General features: G+C 42.0%; 1 protein-coding gene across 4 annotated transcripts in view; it reads right to left on the bottom strand.

Moving 5' to 3' along the window:
* Positions 1-3,037: 3,037 nt before the first annotated feature.
* The window catches only part of trbl (tribbles), a 165,029-nt gene continuing 141,707 nt past the window's right edge, over positions 3,038-26,359 (bottom strand). For all 4 annotated transcript variants that reach the window (XM_045769113.2, XM_045769104.2, XM_069321979.1 and 1 more), the window contains exons 4-5: positions 8,909-9,091; positions 3,038-7,867 (exon numbers count right to left, since the gene is read on the bottom strand). In XM_045769113.2, coding sequence (XP_045625069.1) covers positions 7,549-7,867; positions 8,909-9,091 — 502 coding nt within the window. In that variant the 3' untranslated portion in view covers positions 3,038-7,548. The remainder of the gene's footprint in view (positions 7,868-8,908; positions 9,092-26,359) is intronic.

Here is a 26,359-nt window from a genome sequence, read left to right on the forward strand (position 1 = left end):
TGAACATAAGAATATCTATTAAATGTTTATAATCATATGCAGTATTGGACAATGGGTACTTTCCAGATGAATGAAGGAATGTGATAAACTTCTACATTAAGAAACTTGGAAAAATAGGTAAGTCAATTGCTAATTTTAAATCCATAACCCTGTGTGTATATTTAACTAAAGCAAAAGCTACCTTCTCCTGGAGACTAGCATTTTCTTGACATAGCTGCTGGCATCTCTTTTTTTTTTTTTATATATATATATATGCCAGCTGCTTTTTACACCACATTTTTCTGTTATTATTCTCTCCTAAGATCATTACAGATGGCTCGAAAAATGCTTTATAGTGTATCTGATGACTTTAACGTCGCTCGTCTAATGTATTTTTGTTCTCTTATTGGCATCTTGAATATCAATAATTTATGTATGGTTTTGTGCTTATTGATTAATGAAGATTAAGCCACCCAAGAGGTAGCACGGGCATGAGTAGCCCGTAATGTTCTGTGCCATAGACAGTGCTTTATGTATATAGTCTTTTAGGTTTGGTGGTTCCTTTCTTTATATTTACATAATTACCTGTACTATTAATCTCAACACAGTGCAGAGTGGTGGGAATGTTTTGCAATGGAGATTTCTGTGATACCTGTACTTGAATATTGTGCTCGTTTAATTGCTGCACTAATATACTGTATAATGATTCAGTTGTAGAGGAATATTTACTGTACATGTTCTGAGAGTGCCCCCTCTCAGTAGCCACTAGCTTATACAGTTGGTAACTATATATGTATAATCACTAGGTTCCCAGGGTCAGGATTCATAAAACATTTACACAACCACGTACGAAACCTGTACGTCTTTCAATAATTATGGGCTGGTTTGTTTTCATTTATTAAAGTCTATGAGCTCCAAAGTAGTACGAAGTATGATGACAAGGGTAAAAATCCATAAAAAAAAGCATAGGTGCAAGAAAACAAGTGACTACACAAGTGTAAAGGCGATCCTCCAGAAATCATGACAAAAGACCGTTGAGCCATTTGACCGCCGGCACGCATGGTAGTCCACCAGGTCACCCACTAGCTAGTTACTCAGGTACATGTGACAGCATACTCACCACTTGGTCTCTGCCAGTGCCTCTACAGTATTCAGTTAAGTTAGTAATGGTAATGGATAAAAAAAACACTTATGTACAGTACAGTATTTGTGAAATTTATGTAAGGAATTTACACCAAGTCTTTTTGCACTCTCCTCTGTGCTTTGTCAAGGTCTGAGGGTGTGATTAGAATGAGACCTACATCTCAACGTCTAATGCGTCAGTTAAGTGCGCGAGCATTTCTTGGAAGTAATGTTACACTGGTTATTTTATTCTATTCTTCGCCATTCCAAGAAGCGGTTACATGGTCTACTTCACAGCCCCATACACTTGCTGTGAGTGGCAGCACAAACCCATGTACATGTAGTCCACCAAGTCAAGGGCACAATAGGTCTTAAATCAGACCTGGGTGAGTTAATTGACAAATTATATGCACACCGTGTATTGAATTATTAGCTATAGTGAGGGAAGACTTGTGGCTGTAAGTGGTGGTCAGTTGCAAGCTAGCTGTTCCTCAAATGTAATTGATGGTCTTGAAATTGTGTCACTGAAGACATCAACTATTACATACATGGTCCTTCGTTCTTACATTAAATATAATTGAAGTATTGTATTGAACTATGCAGTTCAAGACATCAAAAATTATTAATTAGGTCCATAACATGGCATTTATTCATATCATTTTCCATTTGTCAAGTATTGCTCCATGTATTTTTCTCCTGGTCCTCTTGAAGGTTATGACAACTGTCGAAGTTTATCTTCCTCTATATTCCCTTCTAGTGTATTGTTTATGTAGACAATGAACATTACTGGTGCAAGAGCTAAACCTTGTGGTACTCCACTAGTAACATTTCTTCAGTCTAATACATTGCCTTTGCTGTTGGTTAGAAAAATTTTCTTCCATGTCAGACGTCAGTCACTCTCCAGCATGATCGTTTCCAGAATCTCTTATGTGGTGCTCTGTCGAAAGCCTTTTTAAGTCCAGATAAATGCAGTCAACCCATCCATCTCTTTCTTGTAAAATCTTTGTGGCTCTGTCATAGAAACTAAATAGGTTTGTTAAACAGGTTCTTCATGAACAAAAAACCATACTGTGTGTGTTATTACATCATGTCTTTACAGGTGTTCTATCCATTTGATTTTAATGATTTTTCTGATGTTTTGACTATTACTCTTGTCAATTATACAGGTCTATAAGAGGGTCTTCCCTGCTTCCATTCTTGTAGATTAAAACTATGTTAGCCTTTTTCCATGTCAAGACTCCTGTATACAAAGATGACTGAAAAATCAATTGAAGTGGAATGCTGAGCTCAGATGCACATTCTCACAGAGCCAGGGTGAAACTCCATCTGGGCCAACTGCTTTTTTGTTCCAACTTGGCACCTCGAGCACTGTATTGGTATGTTTGAGGCTTACTCCCATATGGATTTTTTTGTTTTGTTCTCTGGCCCTCTTGCAGTTTCTATTGAAGCAGTCCTATCTTTTAGTTCAGCATCTGTTTTGGTATAAATTTTCTTGCGCATAAATATATAAATTTTTATCATATACAGTATTTCACAAAACTTGGCATACTGATCATCTCATTTACTTCCTTGCCTAATAATGTCTTTCCAATCAAATTCATTAAAGAACTTTCCAAGTTACCCAGTGTCCCCCTCCCGATATCATGTTTTCCACTTAATTTTTCTCATTCTCTTCTAAATTATGATGCATTGCATATTTCATTTCCAGAAGGACATGGTTGCTCTTACCCAAGGGAGGTAGTGTATGTAAAGAATTATAGGCTGGGAAAGAATGAAAAATTTGCAATAAAGGCTGAAGGAATATTTTATACAGTATATGTAAAGAATTATATTTCAAAAGTAGCTCCAATCATCCCTCAGTGGGATCATTTGAGTTACTGTTGAAAACTATTGCTTGGGAGCCTTTTGACAAAGAAAGGTAATAAGAAAACAATACTTCACAAGGTCTTTTTATTATAACATGGAATATTCACATTACAATATATACAAAACATATGTACACGAGCATCATAGCATGGTTATGTCACACAGAATTTAAGTCAGAAGACTTGTTTGATAGGAGAATCTTTAAAATTACTTGACTGTAAAACTCACTTAACTAAATAGCATCTGTGAACTTGACAGTAAGTATTACTGTAGAAGCCAAACTGTATTAGCACATTATACTTGTTACAAGTACAATGGCTATTTCAATCAATTCTCTTCATCTGACTACAACCCCAGTGACAAAACAGATAACCCATCAGTATGTCAGTCGAGATGTATATTGTGTTGCTCACTTCCATTATGCTAGATTGTCTTCTGATCTTATAGAACGTAAGCTTTGAGTATTATACTAGATGCAAAGGCTAAATATGTTGGATAGTACCTGAAGGTTTCTGAGCTGAATGACCCACTTTTAGTCACTTAATATTATTAGCTAACTGCATTAACTATATGGCCACGAGTGGATCGATCACGAAAAACATTACTGAATTTACAGATATTTGCAAAAGCAACTGAACTAATATTTATCTAACAAAAGAATGGGAAGTTAAGCTACAGGGACATTGTAGCAAGTGATAATTCTTTTAGGTACCAAGATTGTTTTAAGACTAGGACAATTGTGTTACTTATGCACATGTTCATTGATTTATTAGTTGAACTAAAATGAAAACTATAATGGCCTTCACAGTATTTTTCATTCCAAAAGTGACATTCTTGAGGCAGATGAAAAGCATGGCTTTGTCTTCAGAAGAAATTTCAGCTGTGCCAATGTCGGTAACCTTTAGCTTGACAGTTGGCTCTTCTCATTATTTGACAAGCATCTAATTTGAAGTGCCTTTGCCTAACTAAGTGTACGAGCCTAGACCATCCACTTAACTTACAGAGGATGATGTTCATTAATTCAAAGAAGTGCTCATGTTGAGATGCTTACGTACACTGCAAATAAGAACACTAACAGTTGTTCAAAACTTGAATGAGATGTTATTAACACGATTTACTCTCACTAACAAAAACTTAAATGGGTTCCTGCTGCATACCTGCTAAATAAAATAAAACAAAAATTGCCAACTGAAGAAACATTTAGTTTGGTTTCATCTAGCCATCCTCCCCACTGTGCCTCTAAGTATGCACACCAACCAACCCACAGATGCAGTACCCTTGGGTCTGGATGCAAAACTTCATTCCATGCTCTAGAGAAATAAATATTTGTATCTAAAATGAACTTGTATTTACACAATCACATCGGTCAGGAGAATGCAACATTTTGAAAATTTAAAAAATTTGTTCAGTCTAAAACAACTGTGAAATATTGTTAGAAACTAGTACAGTACTGAGAATGAAACTCTGCCAACCAAAGTAGCAAATATAATGCAATTATACAGCAAGCAATACATATTTACACAAAATTATCTTGGTTACATACCAAGAAGAATTCCCAATACTAATTAATGTGCAATCCCCTGACAAGATCAATGCCAACACTTCCTTATGAACTCTCCAAGTCCTGAACAGTATTATAAGCATTCCAGCTTATAGCTACCTTTCATCTCTTGTATGCAAAGAACGGAAGAAGTGGGGAAGATTTGACACATGCAGCGTTACCTTAAAACAGGGTTGCAATTAACTAGGTATTCACCACCTAGCCAATGATAGCTTAAAATTGCACAAAGAAAGTAAAAATTTAAATATTAAACATTTCAGTCATTAAAGAACTGTTATAGTAACATAAGTGATATTTTATGCAATGTAAAAAATATAATTACATCTTTTCATGCCAAAGTTTCATGTACAATAATATTAACTTACGCAGTACCCATTCATTTCAGATTCATGCACATAACACACACACACTATTAATGAAGGTGGGTATGGAGAGCCAACAGTTTATGCGTGGCACAGCTGTTTGCATGTAAATGATGCAGTTAAAACAATTTTCATTGCTATTCCTTTCAACCAATTCAATATCTTATAAATTGTCAACAATGCTATTATTTTAAAACATTCCCAGAACATTCTCTTTAGGTACATGTGGCAGGTTGATTGTTTGGTAACTTGTACAGCCCGGTCCGAAACTAGGCTTCCTTGGAGTTTAACAGATCATTAAGGCTATTGCTGCTTGCCGTTTTTCATGGTCATCACAACCTGGCTGATATGATGACCAAATCACACACGATAAATTGAAGAGACGACGACATTTCGGGCCGTCCTGGACCATTATCAAGTCGACAATCAACTTGATAATGGTCCAGGATGGACAGAAATGTTGTCGTCTCTTAAATTTCTTGTGTGTGGGGGGTTTGGTCAACATTTTCACCTATATTATTGTGGCTTTTCATCTGCAATGGCTGATATGATATGCAGAAATCTGTCAAGTTCAGTACAGTATTTTAGTTCTCTCACTTTATCCCTGTAATATTTCTTATACAGGGTAGTTGGAAAATCTGACAGTGCTCGTCATAGTTATGGAATCTCTAATATTAATTGTGTTTGCTGTAGTAACAGGTGCAAAATTATTATTTTTTTATTTTTTTAGCACAAATTAGAGACCTTGCTTTAAAGTATTCATGTGTGTAGATCTCTCCTACATTCAAGCCTTGAAAGACATGAACAATAGAATAGTATTCTACATGATACAATACATATGTCTAGCTTTCTGAAGGTTAGGTTGCCTGACATTAAGACCTCTTGATCTTTATCATGTTTCCCCCAAGGTGACATGTGCTTTGTTATTCTCGCAAAGTTAACTAGGTCATCTGTTATTATTGCCATTTGTTACAATGGTACGCCTTCCATATTATAATGCAGAGAGCATCTTTAATGCACTAGGTCTACGTATCTGAAACGTGTTTCTTTTATGCAGAGACATCAAGAGTTTAGTACTACTGGAAAGCTTTATTGATATACATGACTGTAGACAAAAACAATTCTGTAGTAATTGTAATGGTGATTCTGGTATCTTCCACAAAGGATGACAAGAAGCTGTGATTTGTGTTCCTATCCATGTATGATTAAATTTTAAATAAATTTAATGAATTTTGCATGTTAAAAGAAGCTACAAACCTTTTATCAGTTTAACGTACAGTACAGAAACAACTGGTATTCACATCACTAACAAAAGTCTATTGTATGGTTGACATTACTCAAGTTAAAGAGATGCAAAGAAACTAATGAAAATACTGAAAAACTGAAACAAATCACATACTGTACTTGACTGAAAAGTGTCAAATATTTTAACAACAATTTCCTCAACAAAATTAGTGTATAATAAAGATTATAGCCACAAACACATGAACAGGAAATAACTCACAAAAAATCATTTACAGTGTACAGCAGTTGCCTTCACGCAAAAGCACATACAGTAATTACACACGTACACACACACACACAAGACAACACTTATTCCCTATTTATTTATCTTGTACTTTACTTGCCATTCATAGAAAATATTAAAAAAAAAATTACATACATGAAAGAGGTAAAGAACGTTTTGTCTTGCCATTGATCCTAAAATACCATAATGCTAATAGGATCCCAAAAAGAATATCCTTCACGACATGTAGGCATCTTCAAGTCCACAAAATCTATAACTTGTCATGTGTCCTCCTGGCCTCCAAACATACATTAACACCACCAGGAAGACCCTGTGATATGGAACTTGAACAAACTGTAATCTAACGCATATTTACCTACATCTACTAGCCTTGAAGATGCAAATTATCACAGATTTTCAACCATGCTCCTGACTGTAACAGAGCACACCCAAAGATAATTCTTGCCCTGCCATTGTTGCTTAGCTGGAATCCATAAAAAATACACATTTGAAAAAAATATTTGTTCTAAGATTTGGGGCACAAGGGCTTTACTATAATGTATTTTATTTTAATACAAATGTTGAAATTGTAAAACTACTACACACGTCCCTATCAGTTACATGTTGTATTGTTTTGATATGGAAAGCATTTACAAAATTTACAGTGGACTGTCTGAAACTTTACAGGATTGGATTTCCATACAATACTATATCTATTATTAATGAATTAAAGGCTTGGAAAGCACCTCCACCTATGTTCCTGTGTGCTGTATTGATCAGGTCACTGTCACACGACCCTTCTTAGCCGACTACCATGTACTGTAGTTATTAAAATTTTGAGTAAGAAATAACATTCCCTACAATTCATTTGATGCTTTGGCTTGTCACAACCCTAAATATACAAAGCAACATTCTTATGCGGAGGCTTTCATTAAAAGGTCTACTTGGTAGGCCATATTCTAGGTTTACTTCCTGAAGTTGTGCAGAACTGCACTTTACTGGTATACCTAGAACCCCTGAAGATGTGAAAGATCTCTGATAAGGGTACACTATCATAACTTTTGGGCTACATCAGCAACCTTTGATGTCTTTCATGCAACCCCATGGACAAGTGGGCAGCCACAACATGATCAACTGGTGATGGTGGTATTCTACAGACCAAATAAACTTGGTGTGTGGGTGGAGGTTGTAGCTGTGGCTTTTGGAGACTGTGAAAGATGGTTTGATGGCTGCACAAACATGGTAGGGACGGTGTGGTCACTGGGATCCCTCAGTGGGTGGTCACGGGGAGGTCGCGTTAGCCATGGATGAGAGAGAACATCTTGGACAGCAAGGCGACGAGCTGGGTCACGTTGGAGGAGGGCTGTGATTAAATGCCGAGCCCGGGAACTCACCCATTCTGGCACTTTAAACTCTCCACATCTTATCTTCGCAAACAGCGATGAGGTATCAGAGTCATGGAATGGATACCTGCAAGAGAAATCAAATTTATTTATTTATTTTATTTATTTATTTATTTATATACAAGAAGGTACATTGGGTTTGTGAGAATACATAGCATAGTACAGTATTTACAATCCTGTAAAGCCACTAGTACGCGCAGCGTTTCGGGCAGGGGCAAATTTCGGGCAGGCAAAATTTCGGACAAATTAGCACTACTATTAATCTTGTGTGTAAGACTTATCATCAATAGCACATTCTGCCATGGATTACCAGTACTGTACATATTAACTAAACTTTTAAATGATAAAATTCAGGTATCTATAAGATTACACAAAAAATGTATGGCTCACAGAAAATATCCGAGATAACACTTAGTTGTACCATTTAAATATGTGGAATGTTAATACAGTAGCCATCTATTATTGCTTAACTCTTTTTCCAGTAAAAATTATTAAATTAAAATACATATAATGTACCTTCTCATAGTTATCATTAATTTAAGTTTTGTCAAGTAATACTACAGTATAGAAAAAAATACATCTTGAGTGAACTTGCCACCACTGCAGCACTTAATTTATTATAACCCAGATGAGACTTAAAATTCTTCATAATCATTACAATATTAATTTATGATATTAATATTGCCACTGCTATTACCACTAAACTGCACAGCTTTTTATAAGTACAGTACTACATCAAGGTGTGCCTCACTAAAATTGTTTGCTAAAAAATTTAGCTAACAATTTTTCCCATTTTTTAGTTACTTTTTTTAGCTAAAAAAAATGAAAACAATTGCAAATGGGGATTAGAGCACAAGACAAAGTTGCAGACAGCAATAGCAGGTTAGGCTAATATTGAGGTCCCTTCCCCCAGGTCAAATTACTGACCCCTCCCCTGGCTGCAGCCCAACAACAAACTGTTGGATAGCTATTTATTGCTAGGTGAACATGGAACACGCTCAACCATTTCTGTCCCGCCCAGGATTAGAACCTGGAAATACCGTATTGTGAACCGAGAACAAACCCAACAGGGACCCTTATGAACAAGGAGGCAACGTTATAACTTTACCTGCCAACCAGCATGGTGTAGAGCATCACGCCTAAGCCCCACATGTCAGCTGCACGGCCAGAATAGGAGGAAGAGGTCAGGATTTCTGGGGCAACGTAGGCGGGGCAGCCATGCTTGTCCTGGAGCCAGTCCTCGTCACCCACCAGCACACTGTCCTCCAAACTCTCCAGCTCTAGCTGCTGTCTGTTGGAATAATACACACAACATTAGTACAGTATATGAAACTAAACAGAAACTTTCACCCTACTGAAAATTATAAGTCACACAGAAGCAAAATCGTTTACATCATCAGGAAACAGCATTTTGAACAAGGACTCTTGTACATTTGTCAAAAATATAATAAAACGCCTCCAAATTAAAATCATAAATAAGTCTTAATCTATAAAAAATACACAATAATTACTATATATCAACCCTTGCCTGCTATGTTCAGTAGGCCTATGCCCAATAGGACTATCTGGTCTCTCCATCTGGCCCTTGTTATCTCACTACCTGGCACATGCCTCCTCCCTCCCTAGCCAGACCTCTCAGGATTGGAATCTTTACCCGTGTTTACCTGAGAGCCACTATCTCACTAGTGGCCTCAACGAGGACAGGTTGGCGGCGGCTTTTAAAAGGTCACCACCTTCCAATTTGTCCTGATGATTTTATCGAGGTGGATATTACAATTCGGCGATGTTTTGGCATTTACTGCTTCGGCGGGTAGGTCGAAGCAGTAAATACCAAACACTTCCATTGGTTTATAATTAATAATAATAATTCATTGTGTCGGAGAACAGGCAGAGTGCAATTCATGCAGGTTAGGTTTATATAGAGATGAGATCCCCCCTTCCCCTTCGCTTCTAGAAACGGTCTCGGTTCCAGCCCGTCCTCCAAACAGACCCAAAAGTGATTCCATGCACCCGCTGTTTATGAATGAAAAACGGTTAACACACGACTCAACTGATTACGTTCGAACACTTCCGGAACAAGTGCATCATCGCAGCCCGTCCTCCAAACAAAGATCCAAAAGTGATTCCATGCACCCGCCAAACCCCTTGTTTATGAATGAAAAGCGATTTACACACGACTCACAACTGCTAACGTTCGAACATATCCGGAACAAGTGCTTCACTGCAGCCCGTCCTCCAAACAAAGATCCAAAAGTGATTCCATGCATCCGCCAAACCCCCTGTTTATGAATGAAAAGCGGTTTACACACGACTCAACTGCTAACGTTCGAACATATCCGGAACAAGTGCTTCACTGACGAATTTTGTTCGAATCACAACGCTATAAATGCTTCACCCACGTACTACAAATACAAATAATCGCCAACAGAACCTAAACACCTAACCTAACCTATCCTATGCCTATATATACACAATATGCTATTATAATATTAATTTATATTTGCGAAAATTCCCGTTTTGAATGAACAGCATGTTAAAATTGATGAATGCGTCTGTGGGGTTGACCGCTGAATGTAATGGACTTGAGTCGAGGACGGGTTGTTCACTGACGAATTTTGTTCGAATCACAACTCTATAAATGCTTCACCTACGTACTATTACAAATAATCGCCAACAGAACCTAAACACCTAACCTAACCTATCCTATGCCTATATATGCACAATATGCTAATATATTATAATATTAATTTATACTTGAGAAAATTCCCGTTTTGAATGAACAGCATGTTAAAATTGATGAATGCGTCTGTGGGGTTGACCGCTGAATGTAATGGACTTGAGTCGAGGACGGGTTGATCATCGACGAATTTTGTTCTAACCACAACGCTATAAATGCTTCACCCACGTACTACAAATACAAATAATCGCAACAGAACCTAAACACCTAACTATGCCTATATATGCACAATATGCTAATATATTATAATAAACAATTATATGAGAAAATTCCAGTTTTGAATGAACAGCATGTTTTATGAATGTGTCTGTGGGGTCAACCGCTGGATGTAATGGACTTGGTCTGAGGTTGGGTTGCATAAACAGGGTGGTTGGCGGGTGCATGGAATGTACTTTGGCCTTTGTTTATGGTGACGGATTGGCCAATTTTTTGCCTTGTGTAACGCATACGAGCGAAAAGCGACGTTCTTTGGAGGGCAAGTCGAGTAATACTTCCAAAGCCTGGCCTGGAGCCTGGCTTGATTTGTGATAACTTGGTGTAACAGGCTGTTGGTTAGAGCGGCCGCAGGCTCACATCTCTACTACAGCCCAGTTGATCAGGCACTTCTTGCAGGAACTTGTCTAATTGTTTCTTGAAGAAATCGATCCTTGTTCTGGTAAAATAGCCGGGGGGACCTCTGATCCCTGTGCCTATAGCGCTAAGCCAGTCTATGTAGACACCGTTTTCGAAGGACATGCAGCAGTAAACAGGAAAGTCGATGGTCCGGTTTGTTCTCGGCTCACAATCTAAAATTATGGGTTCGAACTTCGGGCGGAACAGAAACGGTTGGGCACGTTTCCAATCACCTAATGGTTCTATTCACCTACCTTGTGAAGGTTCTGGGAATCAACGGCCCCGCGGGCCCGGTTTCCGACTAGGCCTCCCAGTTGGTCGTCTGGTCAACCAACCAGGCTATTGGACGCGGCTGCTCGCAGACCCGGCGTATGAATCACAGCCTGATTGATCAGGTATTCTTTGGAGGCGTTTGTAGTTCTCTCTCGACCACTGAGGGACCGGCCAGTTATGCCCCTTGTGTGTAGCAGGAGTGTTGAAAAGTCTAGCGCCGTTTTTGCCGATAAGAATTCTTCCTCAGCGTATCTATTGCACATCTGCTTTTCTATGGGGCTATTTTGCACATCTGCCATGCCTACTGGTTTCATGTAATCTCCGTAGCTATTTACTTAGCTACCTGTACCTATTTACTTAGCTACCTGTACCTATTTACCTGGCAGTAAATAGGTACCTAGAAGTTAGCCAGCTTGTTGTGGGGTTGCATGTATACACATGCATGTATATTACCACCAAGTGATAATATTGCAAGCCCTAACATGAGACGAGGCCGAAGCGCTTCGATTTAATAAAGAGTATGAGGTGGGAGCAGGCGTGGCCGCCTCGTTACCAGCCAACCCAGCAAACATCCGCGTCGCTCGCACTCACACTATCTGTGCGTCTTGTGACGCAACGTGACAGCCACCTTGGCTGCTTGGCCGTGACATCCATAGCATGTGCAATGGTAATTGCTGCGGCTGCCTCGCAAAGTCTCCCCCGTCGCCCAACGTGAGAACAAAGCAGCCAGCCTGCAGGCGTGGTGTTGAGCTGCGGCCCGGGGATATGAATATGTGGATGGGTGTGGCTTGTGTCGACTGGGAAACCAATGTCGCACTGTCTGTCGTGGTCTTTACACTTGTACTTGTCTCAATGTTAATATATACACACTCGAGGCACTTCACGAACAGCACCGGTTGTGCATGAACCTATACACATCCTCTTGAGAACGTCAGTGTGGTGGTGGTGGTGGTGGTCTCAGCGCCACCAGGTCGACCATAAGTTTCCCATTACGTTTACCAGTTTTTTCCACATTTTTCTCCACTGGACGAGATTTTCTGAGCTCGTCTTCGTATTGCATTCAAAGTGTAATCGCGACAATAAATTACCAAGTTTGATTAAGCATTCTACACATTCCTTAATAGGCTTACTAGATGATTTCTTTGTAAAATATAATTTACATAATCTATATTTGTGAGCTGATATCTAAAATAACTAACTTTCTTTTCCCAGATATACAAACACATTTATCAACAATAAACTAAGACGTTCCGGTCCGTCCTGGACGTCGTCCCTTCTACTTCTAGTGTGTGGTCTTGTCAACATACTTCAGCCACGTTATTGTGACTCATCGCCTGCAACAATAAACTAATTACACGTTTTGTAGTTTTCGTCCCAACTGTAAACTATTTGTTTTCCTACATTCCCCCCCCCCCTCCAGCCCTTTCTATTTATATGTTTAATATTTTAGAATCTGCAAATATATACTTAACATTCCTATTTTCACAATATTAAGATCATTAACGCATTCTATTAATAACAAAGGTCCAGGGCTGGAACCCAGAGAGAGAGAGGGACAGTGAGAGAGACAGTGAGAGACAGACGTCATGCAACCGTTCCCACCTTTACGATTTCCCGCCATTTATGCCAACTGTTTCCTAGTGTTGGCCTTGCCGTAACCCACTTCAGTATCTCGCGCCCAATGTCACGGCCTTCAACTCTCCTTATCAACCTCTCACGTGCTACATTGTCGAAAGAATTGCTAGACAATAACAGATTGTGTAACACTAACCAAGACTTCGTGAGTATAGGTGTAACACTAACCATGGCATCATGAGTATAGTTGCAACACTAACCATGACTTCATATGAATTTATTCTAGAAAAAATAAATTCCGGCGCCTTATCAAGCCGCAAACCAGTCTTCTTCACCATATAGTACTATGACTCACGCGGTAATATAAGCAGTGGCAGCAGGTGGAACTAATATGGCAATATAACGCTGGCATCCAGGTTGCCTGAAGGTGAATATATGGCAAGGTTCGTGGGGGTGGCAACAATCCATCCTCCTCCCAGAGAAAACGGGACTAATACTGACTATCGGTGACGTTAATAAGTCAGTATTTGAAAACTATACCTGGCAAGCGACTGATAATGAATTTTTCCAGCGTGTCGTCCACAAATGATGGTGCCTATATGTACAGTGAATGAAAATAGATTATATAGAAATTTGAAGCCACAAAAAGTTCATGTTTTGTACTAATTAATGTTCTAGGGGCCCTAGAAAAAGGCCAATAGCCTAAAAAAAATTCTCCCAGGGCCAATGAATATTGGTAGATTATGCCTACAGTCGGGTAAGTTAAACCTAGGATTGCTTATTAATGTCCTTTAGATACCTTTTTCTAAAGAGACCTTTTTGACAGTCCACGTTCTGTACTTGCCATCCATAATACCTCAAGGTTTTGGACGATGGGTTGAATTTCTCACATGGTGTAATAAAAATTGGTATTTTACGTACGCATAGTTAGGCATAGATAAGGTTGGAAGTTAATGGGACCCGTTTCGAGTAATAGCTAGCCCTAACCTTGGACACATTGACAGTAGTAGGAAAAAAAATAAAGGCTATCACCAAGTGAATTTAAATTTAAATTTTGCCCCGAGGGGCGAGTTTATCACTAAGTGAAGTAGCCTATGTTGACCAAACACCACACCAGAAGATGAGGAGACGACGACGTTTCGGTCCGTCCTGGACCATTATCAAGTCGATTGTAGTCCATATTTCAAAACACATCATTAAGTCCGACGGGCCTTTGTTTAACGATGGGCTGTCACCACACACGACACGGGCGACACCCACCAACCAAACCCTCCACACCCCTACTGCCTCCTGTCTCACCTTGCCTCATAACCTGGCAAACAAAGAACTTAATAATGCACCATAAAGACTCGACATTAGCCAACCTGCAACAAGGTCTTGGCTAATCCCACGCCACAATCACAACGGGGGGGGGGGGGGTGTTGCCAACTCCCTGAACTGTGTCTCACCCTCCCTCCCTCCCTCCCTTCCCAGTGGGTGAGAGAGACAGACACGCCCACATAGTGCGACCTTCCAGCAGGAGAGGGCGGGTGGGCGGCCGGTTATGCGAGGAGGGCTTGGGACTGATCAATACTAGGTCTTGGCTACTTCGGTGCTGCACATACACAGCTGGCCCAGTAAGGCTTACTACCTCGCCTACTGCCAGCGATGGGATTGGTAAAGGCTCATCATCTCTCTCTCTCCAGTTTGTACAATTACCCAATGTTAACTTCATAACAATGAACCATTTCACCACGACCATCAGAGTGCTTGGTGAGATCAGACCAGCGTGTGGTGTGATGAAACTCACACCCGCTAGCCCAGACAGCTTACAGTAACATGGGTCGGGGCGCTGGTGGCGTCTTCTCTCTAATATTAAATAAGCCCAATAACCACCTCACACACCCGACCCGCCTGACCCTGACCAAACTTACGTGAAGCATGCTTAACAGTTCCTCCAGAGAGGAAGGGTGGGGGAGGGGGAGGAGAGTATAATAGTTTTACAACAGTTTTCTGGCGCTAATACGTCGATCTCACGTGCAAAACTTGCGCCAAGTTTTAAAGTGCGTGTCGTAATCCCAGTGTCAACACCGCAGTTTGGCCTTTACGTGCATTCTGCAAGGCTTCTGGGCTTCATTAAAGCTTCACATTTTTCAGTGGCGTTACACATCAAAACCGCGCCATTGTACATTGTATGAGAGTACCTGATGAAGGGTAATCGAGCAGGTGTGTCTGGCTTGGACTCCCCTAGCCTAGGGGTGAAGCTGTCTTTCCTGCGGTCACTCATCCAGTTAATGACCAGACTCTACTATACTTAACCTGACTATTCGCGTCGCTACACAACCTATTATGACGTAAAATAATATAGTGTGGGTTCTCGAATTTAGAAAGAATTGGAACACATACATTACAGGCACGCGCCATCAACATCCAACCGCCCGTTTTCTCGCAGCCTCGTGACAATGTTTAGTGTTCTCGGCAAGCGGCGAGACTATTAGACCACTATGCTAAGTTGTAAGGAACATTTTTACGCATGGATCAAGATTTAAAAAGTATCTTATCATTAAAACCTCCTCGGTCATAAAAGTATTTGTGAGTACGTCTGATACCATACTAATTGTGTAAAGGAGGAAATGTAGATGTTTTTCTCTCAGAATGTTTGGCAATATGTTTATTGTTTGTGATGTTTGTATATGTATGTATTAACACGATGTACTGAACGGGGTGAGAATAGCTTGAGCTACCTCATCCCTTTGTGTGTATTTTACATCAATAAACTTATTTCAATTTCAATTAAAACCTCGTTCCTTCCGAAGTCAGAGGTGTCACAAGTAAACTCTACCCCAAAGTGATAATGGAGGCAGGTGGAAGCTGCAACATTTACGCAAGAGCACAGTTAACATGTAGAACTGTGAGTCAATGCTTCAAGTACTACCAAGGAATCTACTGTTAAATGTGTTGTCACCCATGTACTGAGTTGGGCACTAATACCACAGCTGCCTCAGAGAAGCTCCAACACGCGGGACACTTCTGTCCTTGTGGCCAGCCACGGTTGGCCCATCACAGCCACAACCGTGTCCAGGGAAGGAGGAGGAGGTTGAGAAAAGTGGTCATGTTATGACACACGTAATCTGTAGTGGTGAGTGACGTCACACACAGTGATGCCATTGGAAGGAAGTGACGTCAGGGAGTGAGGAAAGTTGTAGTCATAGACAACTACGAATATTGAGTTACTAAACAAATGCTATCGTCTACAAACATTTGTAGCGATCTACTACCGCCGATCACGAGAACTAACTTACAATTATAAACTCTGCTCGTAACAAATTATACAAATCATTACAATAACGGCTGGACTAATCAAGTGTACACCAGTCTAAATCAAACTTACACTTGTATAAAATGAACACCCTTTACCTTACAATTTGAAAGGTTTACAATTAGAGCAGCGAGACAGATAATGGCACAGTTTATATCACAATACCAAGATGATGATAAGACAATTTGAAGGGGGAATATAAAGTAATACCACAGTTACATTTGCAGACAACCAGCATTCTGTCTCAGCAGAATCTGGGATTATCCAGAGTCAAAATCACCCCAAACACAGCTCATACAACATAGATCTGACTTTAGTAAGGCTCAAAATGCCTAACCGTAAGCCATCTATTTCTTTTTGACAGTACAGTAGTTCTTTCATAATTCCATATATACAGCTGAGGGATATATACAGCTGGGGGATGGGGGGACCCTGCTTCCTCTGCTACTAGTTTGATATTATCCAGTAGCGACCAACATTACTACACCTGAAAACCTCTTACATATGTCATTCCTAATCCACAGTACTGAGCAGCGTTGTGTCAGGTCTGTCACCATAATTTGGCTACGCAGTTTCACCTCTAGTAATATAGTGAAGCATGTGGCAGTCCCGCCAGCTTGGTGCAGCCACCGAGCGCTCAAACTATTTTCAGCTCTAATACAGTTTACTTTATAGCTCAACATTATTGTATTACATCATCTGGTATTGAAATAGCCCAGAGCCACTTGGGTATGTATCCAAATAGCGCAGTACCGCATGAACTGGTGTACACATAGCAGGGCATCCCTTGGTCTGGTGTCCAAACGGTGCATTGCCCCATAATGGCCAGTAAGCACATAGCTGAGTGCCTCATGGTGTCACATGGTCCGCTCTTCTGGCACCACAGGCACTCCTTTTTGTCTAGTGTTTTTTAATTTTGCCCCGAGGGGCGAGTTTATTGGGCAGCGCCACTCATCCTGTGAGTGGACACACCGCCATAGTGACAGTATTGGGCAGCGCCACTCATCCTGTGAGTGGACACACCGCCATAGCAGCATGTACAACACTCCCCAATAGGAAGAAAACCCGCTGGGTTGTTCATCGTGTCACTTGTACCCAGACACAGCTGGGACTTGCTTAACCGTCTCAAGTGAAGTCTTATCAAACAAGATTGACATTTGTCAACCCCTAAAATGTTACGCAGCAGAAGCATCTACCACCTTAATTGTAGCAAAATTCTACATTGTAGCAGAAATGGTTGGTCGCGTTTCCTATCACCTCATGCAGCCCATCCTCCTGTTGTGGTAGTACTTATAGTAACGCTGAGGACCATAGTATATATACCGACGTACGACATTAGAAAGTAGAAATCTGAACTATTGAGTTTAACAAACCGGAAAACTACTTTTTACTTGTGTTGCTTTGACAAACTAACCTAACCTAACCTTCTTAGGCCTGATATAGTACATGTGTGTGCTATATTAGGCAGATGAATATTTGTTCTTTAGCTTCATTTATTTTAAAATATTTCCTTACTAGTCAGTATACTACTATCTAAAAGCTAAGTACGTACGAATTGGTGAATACTGACGACTGTCACAATAGGTACTATGTAAACAGGAGGATGGGTTGCCTAATGCCTCTGTTCACCTAGCAATAAATAGGTATCCAGGGCTTTATTAGCATGTTGTGGGATTGCATCTGGGGAGGGGTCAATAGTTCAACCTTGTGGTGGGGGGGGGGACCTCGATATCGACCTAATATATACACTGGCTGCCTGTCCCCCGACAAAATTAATGATTTAAAATGTACTTGCTGGGCTCCCTGCAAAATCCTGCAGTACCGCATGAACTGGTATACAAATAGCAGGGCATCCCTTGCCCTGGTGTCCAAACGGTGCATTGCCCCATAATGACAACTCGTCCACGGCTATTTAACAGCCGTGGACCACTGATTGTACCTGGACGGGATTCCGGGAGTTGTTCTAATCACCAAGCCCGGCCCGGGGCCAGGCTTGGCTTGTGAGAGTCCAACGGGCAGTTGTTTAGAGCGGCCCGTAGGCCCACATACCCACCACAGCCCGGTTGGTCCGGCACTTCTCGAGGAAAACTATCCAGTTCTCTCTTGAAAATGTCCACGGTTGTTCCGGCAATATTTCTTATACTCGCTGGGAGAATATTGAACAACCGTGGACATCTGATGTTTGTATAAACAGAGTTTTCTAATTGTGCCTATGGCATCTCTGCTCTTCACTGGTTCTATTCTGCAATTCCTTCCATATCGTTCACTCCAGTACGTTGTTCTACTGGGTAGATTTGGGACCTGGCCCTCCAATATTTTCCATGTGTATATTATTTGATACCTCTTTCGTCTCCTTTCTAGTGATGGTTGGACACCATTCCTTCCCTCTCCGTCCCATCCCAAATCCTTATCCCTTTCCAGTGCTATATAGTCGTCACGGCTTGGCGCTTTCCCGACAATTCCCTTCCCTTCCTTTCTAGCGAGTACATTTGGAGGGCTTTGAGACGATCCCAATAATTTAGGTGCTTTATCGCGTCTATGCGTGCCGTATATGTTCTCTGTATTCCCTCTATTTCAGCAATCTCTCCTGCTCTGAAGGGGGAAGCGAGCAGTACTCAACACGGGATAGCAAAAGTGGTTTTAATAGTACAACCATTGTGATGGGATCCCTGGAGTTGAAGGTTCTCGTACTCCATCCTATCATTGTTCTGGTTGACGCTATAATTGCTTGGTTATGGTCCCTAAACGTTAGGTCGTTCTGATGTCCCTACCGGAACCCTCATCAGGCACGTGATAGTGTAGTAACAATCAGAAGAGCGCTCAGAACAAGTGAGGGGAGGAGGACTCTGAGAATAGGAGGAATAATGAGATACAGAGAGAGACAGAGAGACAGAGAGACAGAGAGACAGAGAGAGACAGAGACAGAGAGACAGAGAGACAGAGACAGAGAGAGAGAGAGACAGAGAGACAGAGACAGAGAGAGAGACAGAGAGAGAGACAGAGAGAGAGACAGACAGAGAGAGAGAGACAGAGAGAGAGAGAGAGAGAGAGAGAGAGATAGACAGAGAGAGAGACAGAGAGAGAGAGAGAGAGAGAGAGAGAGAGATAGACAGAGAGAGAGACAGAGAGAGAGAGACAGAGAGAGAGAGACAGAGAGATAGAGACAGAGAGAGAGAGACAGAGAGAGACAGACAGAGAGAGACAGACAGAGACAGACAGACAGACAGACAGAGAGAGAAGGTACAGGCTAACGAGGTGAAGGTTGCCGCTGTTCCCTCGAGGACTACCACCTCCCTCTAACATTCTTTTCCCCCTGAAGGACGAGTTTACCGGGAGAGCGTTACTAAAAATGTTACGGGTGAACACAGCGCTAAAAACATCACGCACACCCTCCCACCGCACCAGCGGGGCAGCAGCACCCAAAAGTCCACCAGCTGGCGCACTACTAAACATCCACCACCCCACACTGTCAGGGCAGGAAAAGCCTCCACTATCCCCCCTTAGAGTGACATTCCCAGTCTGCGTCAACCCCAGCAGGGCGGGAGGGAGTGTTGTGGTGGTCCCCTTATGTAGGTGAAGGTTGGGTGGCCGCCACCACACACATGTTCACCAACCCACATCAACCCATACTCTCCACCATGGTACAAGTAGCCTAAGCTGCTCTATCCTTTTGAGATGTGTTTTACCGTCTCGATAAACGTACTTGAAATGCTCTTCAGTCATCCCTTCTAACCTGGGAATATATATAGACATGTATTGAATTCTAAATTGTCACACATTACTCACTAACAATAGACTACACCCAAGAGTAATACAAGAGAGATCAGTTGACAAATGGGACCAGTCACAGGACGCTCTCGACTGGAAGAAAACTGGTGTATTACTACTGTGCCAGTCACTGTCACTACTGCGCCAGTCACTGTCACCACTGCGCCAGTCACTGTCACCACTGCGCCAGGCCACTTAAATGCATCCATCTTAACATTATTGTGTTTTAAAATAATGATTAGTTTAAGAAGCGATGTGTTTGCTCTCTCGAGACCTGGCATCGTCGCCATTGTTGTTGGTGTCCGACGGCCTGTTTAACTAGGCAGCCTCGCTCATCCTGTGAGTGGACACACCGCCATTGTGACAGTATTGGGCAGCGCCACTCATCCTGTGAGTGGACACACCGCCATTGTGACAGTATTGGGCAGCGCCACTCATCCTGTGAGTGGACACACCGCCATAGTGACAGTATTGGGCAGCGCCACTCATCTTGTGAGTGGACACACCGCCAGTGACAGTATTGGGCAGCGCCACTCATCCTGTGAGTGGACACACCGCCATAGTGACAGTATTGGGCAGCGCCACTCATCCTGTGAGTGGACACACCGCCAGTGACAGTATTGGGCAGCGCCACTCATCCTGTGAGTGGACACACCGCCATAGCTCTTATTCCACTACAAGGGGGAGGCAACTATCAGGAGAAAGCGCTAAACCATTAAGATTATAAAGCACTTGAAAGGTATCAGGATAAGGATTTGTAATGGGTTGGGGGGGGGGGGGGGAAGAAATGGTGCCCAACCACTTAGACAGTCGGGGATTGAACGCCAACCTGCATGAATGAAGCGTCCTCCCGTCCAGCCCAGCGGCAAAGTTTAAAGTTATAACTACATTACGCTACGAAAATTTAAATGGTCCATTCAAGCCATATTAAATAGAATTCGCCAATATGATCCAACAAGTGAGCATATAAGGCAGTGCCAACAAGGTGCAATGTTCCCTACAACTGACAGCTGGGAAAGACTCTAGCGACTATAATTACTTCAGCATCATGCAACTCTTAACATTCCAGTTCTGGAACTCGGCACACAGGTAGCTGATCTGGGGTCCACTTCCCTTCACAACACTCCATCACACTCCTTCCTGACACCACAGTGTGTCCTCAAGTTTATTGAGACGACACAATACAAACCAAAAGTCACCAGTCACTGGTGCCAGTCACTATCACCAGTGACTGGCACTGGTGACAGGCCTAAGTCTAAGTGGTAGCTTAGGTCATCTCCACCCTCGTTTCCTCTATTATTCAAGCCAATAATTCCAACGCTTTCACTACCATAAGTGTACCAACTTACACTGAGCCTCCCATCTAACCTGCCAATGCCAAGTTATCCGGAAAAGCGTACACTTACCACGCTATAATTTATATTAAAAGACATTCAATTTCTAAGCGTCAGTTCACTGCGTCGAAATATATATATATGTCGCGTGGGAGTGCGTCTGAGTACTGACGTTCTGGAAGGTCTTGTCAAGCGTTTAGCCTATGAATAACCGTAGCATTTGACAACGTGTGCGAAGGCTGCCAAACAAATCTAAAATGTCACACAGCCAGTGAGCCAATGCGACCCTCCACGCTTTCACTCACTAACTGGACACAATGCTCACCTCTCACCTCGTAGCCTGATGGATAGCGCGCAGGACTCTTAATTCTGTGGCGCGGGTTCGATTCCCGCACGAGGCAGAAACAAATGGGCAAAGTTTCTTTCACCCTGAATGCCCCTGTTACCTAGCAGTAAATAGGTACCTGGGAGTTAGTCAGCTGTCACGGGCTGCTTCCTGGGGGTGGAGGCCTGGTCGAGGACCGGGCCGCGGGGACACTAAAAGCCCCGAAATCATCTCAAGATAACCTCACCAGTCACCATTTTGACTCGGACAACATTATAATTTTCCTTCCTCGCAGAAAGCAGGGCTTAAGACCAGACTCTGGTGATCAAATCCACAAGGGCCGTGACGAGGATTCGAACCTACGTCCGAGAGGATCCCAGACGCGGCCTTAATCGACTCAGCTACGACATGGTAAAAGAATTGCAACCGGGAAATCATCCTGATTTACCAACGGATCAACGGAGCTTTATGACGTCATAATATTAATGCCTGCACAGGTTCTGGACCCTACTCTACACACTACTCTATCGAAATCAATGGCAACTTGGCGGTAGAACTTGCTTCACAGTGACTAGTTCATCTCTGAGTAGCAGTGCTTGTATGCCTTGAGAGTGAGTAGCAGTGCTTGTACCTACCCTGAGACTGAGTAGCAGTGCTTGTACCTACCCTGAGACTGAGTAGCAGTGCTTGTAACTGCCTTGAGACTGAGTAGCAGTGCTTGTATGCCTTGAGACTGAGTAGCAGTGCTTGTAACTGCCTTGAGACTGAGTAGCAGTGCTTGTAACTGCCTTGAGACTGAGTAGCAGTGCTTGTAACTGCCTTGAGACTGAGTAGCAGTGCTTGTAACTGCCCTGAGACTGAGTAGCAGTGCTTGTAACTGCCTTGAGACTGAGTAGCAGTGCTTGTAACTGCCCTGAGACTGAGTAGCAGTGCTTGTAACTGCCCTGAGACTGAGTAGCAGTGCCTGTAACTGCCTTGAGACTGAGTAGCAGTGCCTGTAACTGCCTTGAGACTGAGTAGCAGTGCCTGTAACTGCCTTGAGACTGAGTAGCAGTGCCTGTAACTGCCTTGAGACTGAGTAGCAGTGCTTGTAACTGCCCTGAGACTGAGTAGCAGTGCTTGCAACAGCCTTTAGACTCGTCTGGGCTGTACTAGCACATCCACAGTGCCTCGTAAACTACGACTTGGTCACAATTATCCAGAAAATATAAGAGGCATTTAGTTCAAGTTGTTCGCTTGGCAACACTACAATGTGTGGGGGTATATACAAGAGGGATAAATACAGCATATAAATCGACGCTACATTTACTGTCCATGTGCATCTTTCTTAATGTTTGGTAATTATTTAAAAAGATAAAAACTATTCAAAGCTTTTTGTTTTAAAGTTAAGTGTATGTCCACACAAAGGGAAGAGTGTGGTGTTGAATAGTGAGAGGCGGTTCACATCTCTTCTTCAATATTGAGGAGGCAGACTTTATCTTATTCTCACTTTTTATATTCCTCATATCCTTCCCAACACAGTTATCAGCTCTCTGATGTCATCACCCTTCAGTGAGTTGTGTGTATGTGGGCGTGTGCGCGCGCTTGCGTGCGGGTCTGCGTGCGTTCACCCAAATGTGATTTGAAGCCTCGAGTGTTAGCTCTTGTTGTCTAATGTAGCGACTCTTGCAGTATTTTGTTTGGCTTCTCTAGAGGTTTCTGATGTAGCTGTTGTTCTAATTAAGCGAGGCTCTGGTGCAAGGCTAGAGCGGGTTTCACCTCCCACATCAATCTCTCGTGTTTCAGAAACTCTTCTCTTTCATTTTGTATAGTTAATGGGTCTTTTTGCGCCCCCCTATAATTCTAATTGACGCATTTATTTGAGTTTAAGTCGAGTAGCCATTTCTCTGACTATTCCTAAAGTTTATACAGGTTATCTTGTATCTTTTTACAATCCTCGTATGTAATGACCATCAATTTTGCATCGTCCTCGAACAGTGATATAAAAGTTTCAACTTCCTGGGTCGTGGAAATATACCAGGAATGCCTGGAGTTTACCTCAAGTCGGTTCAGAGTTTTCTACTCCCCCAAGCCCGGTCTGCAACCAGCCTTGTTTTGTGGGTAATTGTGGATTGTGGATTGTGTTTCGTTACCAATCTTACTCTCAAAGGCTGTTGCTGGGAACGGCCCACAGGCTCGCACACCACACTCAATGTCTCACAGGTGTGTCTCTTCCCTCACTGTAGCCCTCATCACACTCAATGTCTCACAGGTGTCTTTTCCCCCTCACTGTAGCCCTCTTCATGCTAGAAGGTTATCTTGAGGTTATCTTGAGATGATTTCGGGGCTTTTAGTGTCCCCGCGGCCCGGTCCTCGACCAGGCCTCCACCCCCAGGAAGCAGCCCGTAACAGCTGACTAACACCCAGGTACGTATTTTACTGCTAGGTAACAGGGGCATAGGGTGAAAGAAACTCTGCCCATTGTTTCTCGCCAGCGCCTGGGATCGAACCCAGGATCACAAGTCCAGCGTGCTGTCCGCTCGGCCGACCGGCTCCCCAAAGGTTACACTCTAGTCATAGCACTTCTGGTTACCCCTTCTTGAGGTTCAAGTTTGGATGCAGTCTCGTGTGGAACTGTATTAAATGCCTTCTAACTATCTTCCAAAGGATACCTGATCAACCGGGCTGTGATTCATACGTCAGACTGTGAGTAGCAGCGTTGACCAGACCGCAGAGGCCTAAACGAAACCTGCTTGATACCTGGTTGATGGGGTTCTGAGAGTTGTTCTACTCCCCAAGCCCGGCCCGAGGCCAGGCTCGACTTGTGAGAGTTTGGTCCACCAGGGAAAGGACATTAGATTCTCTGAACCACCTCGAAGGTAATCTGGAGGCAAGACTCACTTAGCACAGACTTTCCTTTCACTGTTGCCATGCCACAGAACCTCAGTAGATGGGTTAGGCACGACTTGCCCTCTGTGAAGCGTTGCTGTTTGGAAATAAGGTTTGCACACTCTCAGGGAGTCGCTGTGAAAGGAACACACGTGACACTTCTGTAGCACAACGTCAGGCTCTCCTCCATTACTTTGGCAGTTCCCCTTGTGGCAAACATTGCCATGCTATTAGTGGCATTATGTACAACTATTAATACCTCAGGGCAAAGGGCACCTCACAGCTGGGTAGACAGCGCTTCGGATTCGTAGTCCTGAGGTTCTGGGTTCGATCCCCGGTGAAGGCAAATGGGCAAAATGTTTCTTTCACCCTGATGCCCCTGTTACCTAGCAGTAAATACGTACCTGGGAATTAGACAGCTGCTACGGGCTGCTTCCTGGGGGTGTGTAACAAAAAGGAGGCTTGGTCAAGGACCGGGCCGCGGGGACGCTAAGCCCCGAAATCATCTCAAGATAACCCGTCTTACAGGGCTCGTATATAACAAATTCCTCTTTTGTAACAATCTATATTAAACCAAGGGTTTATATTATATATATATATATATATATATATATATATATATATATATATATATATATATATATATATATATATATATATATATGTCGTACCTAATAGCCAGAACGCACTTCTATGCCTATTATTCAAGGCCCGATTTGCCTAATAAGCCAAGTTTTCATGAATTAATTGTTTTTCGACTACCTAACCTACCTAACCTAACATAACTTTTTCGGCTACCTAACCTAACCTAACCTATAAAGATAGGTTAGGTTAGGTTAGGTTAGGTAGGGTTGGTTAGGTTCGGTCATATATCTACGTTATTTTTAACTCCAATAAAAAAAAATTGACCTCATACATAATGAAATGGGTAGCTTTATCATTTCATAAGAAAAAAATTAGAGAAAATATATTAATTCATGAAAACTTGGCTTATTAGGCAAATCGGGCCTTGAATAGTAGGCATAGAAGTGCGTTCTGGCTATTAGGTACGACATTATATATATATATATATATATATATATATATATATATATATATATATATATATATATATATATATATATATATATATATATATATATATATATATATATATATATATATATATATATATATATATATTCAGTTGCATATGTCCTGGGGACCATTCAGGCTTGTTCGCATATATATATATATATATATATATATATATATATATGCCTTCAATATATATATGCCTTCAATTTGGTGCGGAGGGATGCTGTACTCCGTGCGGTTCATAGTCATTTCCCTTCCCTCTACCCTTTTGTACATTCATGCTACAGTATGGATCTTAAGCTACTTTTTGGCGAACATGAAATTGACTCGCGAGAAGGCGTCCAACAGGGTGACCCCCTCGCTCCTCTCCTTTTCTGCTTAGTCATCAAACAAGTCACAGAGGTCCTGTCCAGTGAGCTTAACATCTGGTTCTTGGATGATGGTACCCTAGCTGGTTCCCAAGACTCCCTCCTGGAGGACATCAGAAAAATCCAGGAGCAAGGTGCAGTTTTAGGCCTCACCCTGAACCCTTCTAAATGTGAAATAATATGTTCCAACCAGGGCATCGTAGAGAGAATAGAGGGTCTTCTGCCAAATATCCATAAAACTAAACCTGAAGATAGCACACTCCTAGGAGCTCCCCTGGGGTTGAAAGCCATCGATGAGGTCCTTGATAAGAAAATCGCCGACCT

The sequence above is a fragment of the Procambarus clarkii genome, chromosome 10 (assembly GCF_040958095.1).
Source record: "Procambarus clarkii isolate CNS0578487 chromosome 10, FALCON_Pclarkii_2.0, whole genome shotgun sequence".
NCBI classification, from domain to species: Eukaryota; Metazoa; Arthropoda; class Malacostraca; order Decapoda; family Cambaridae; genus Procambarus; species Procambarus clarkii.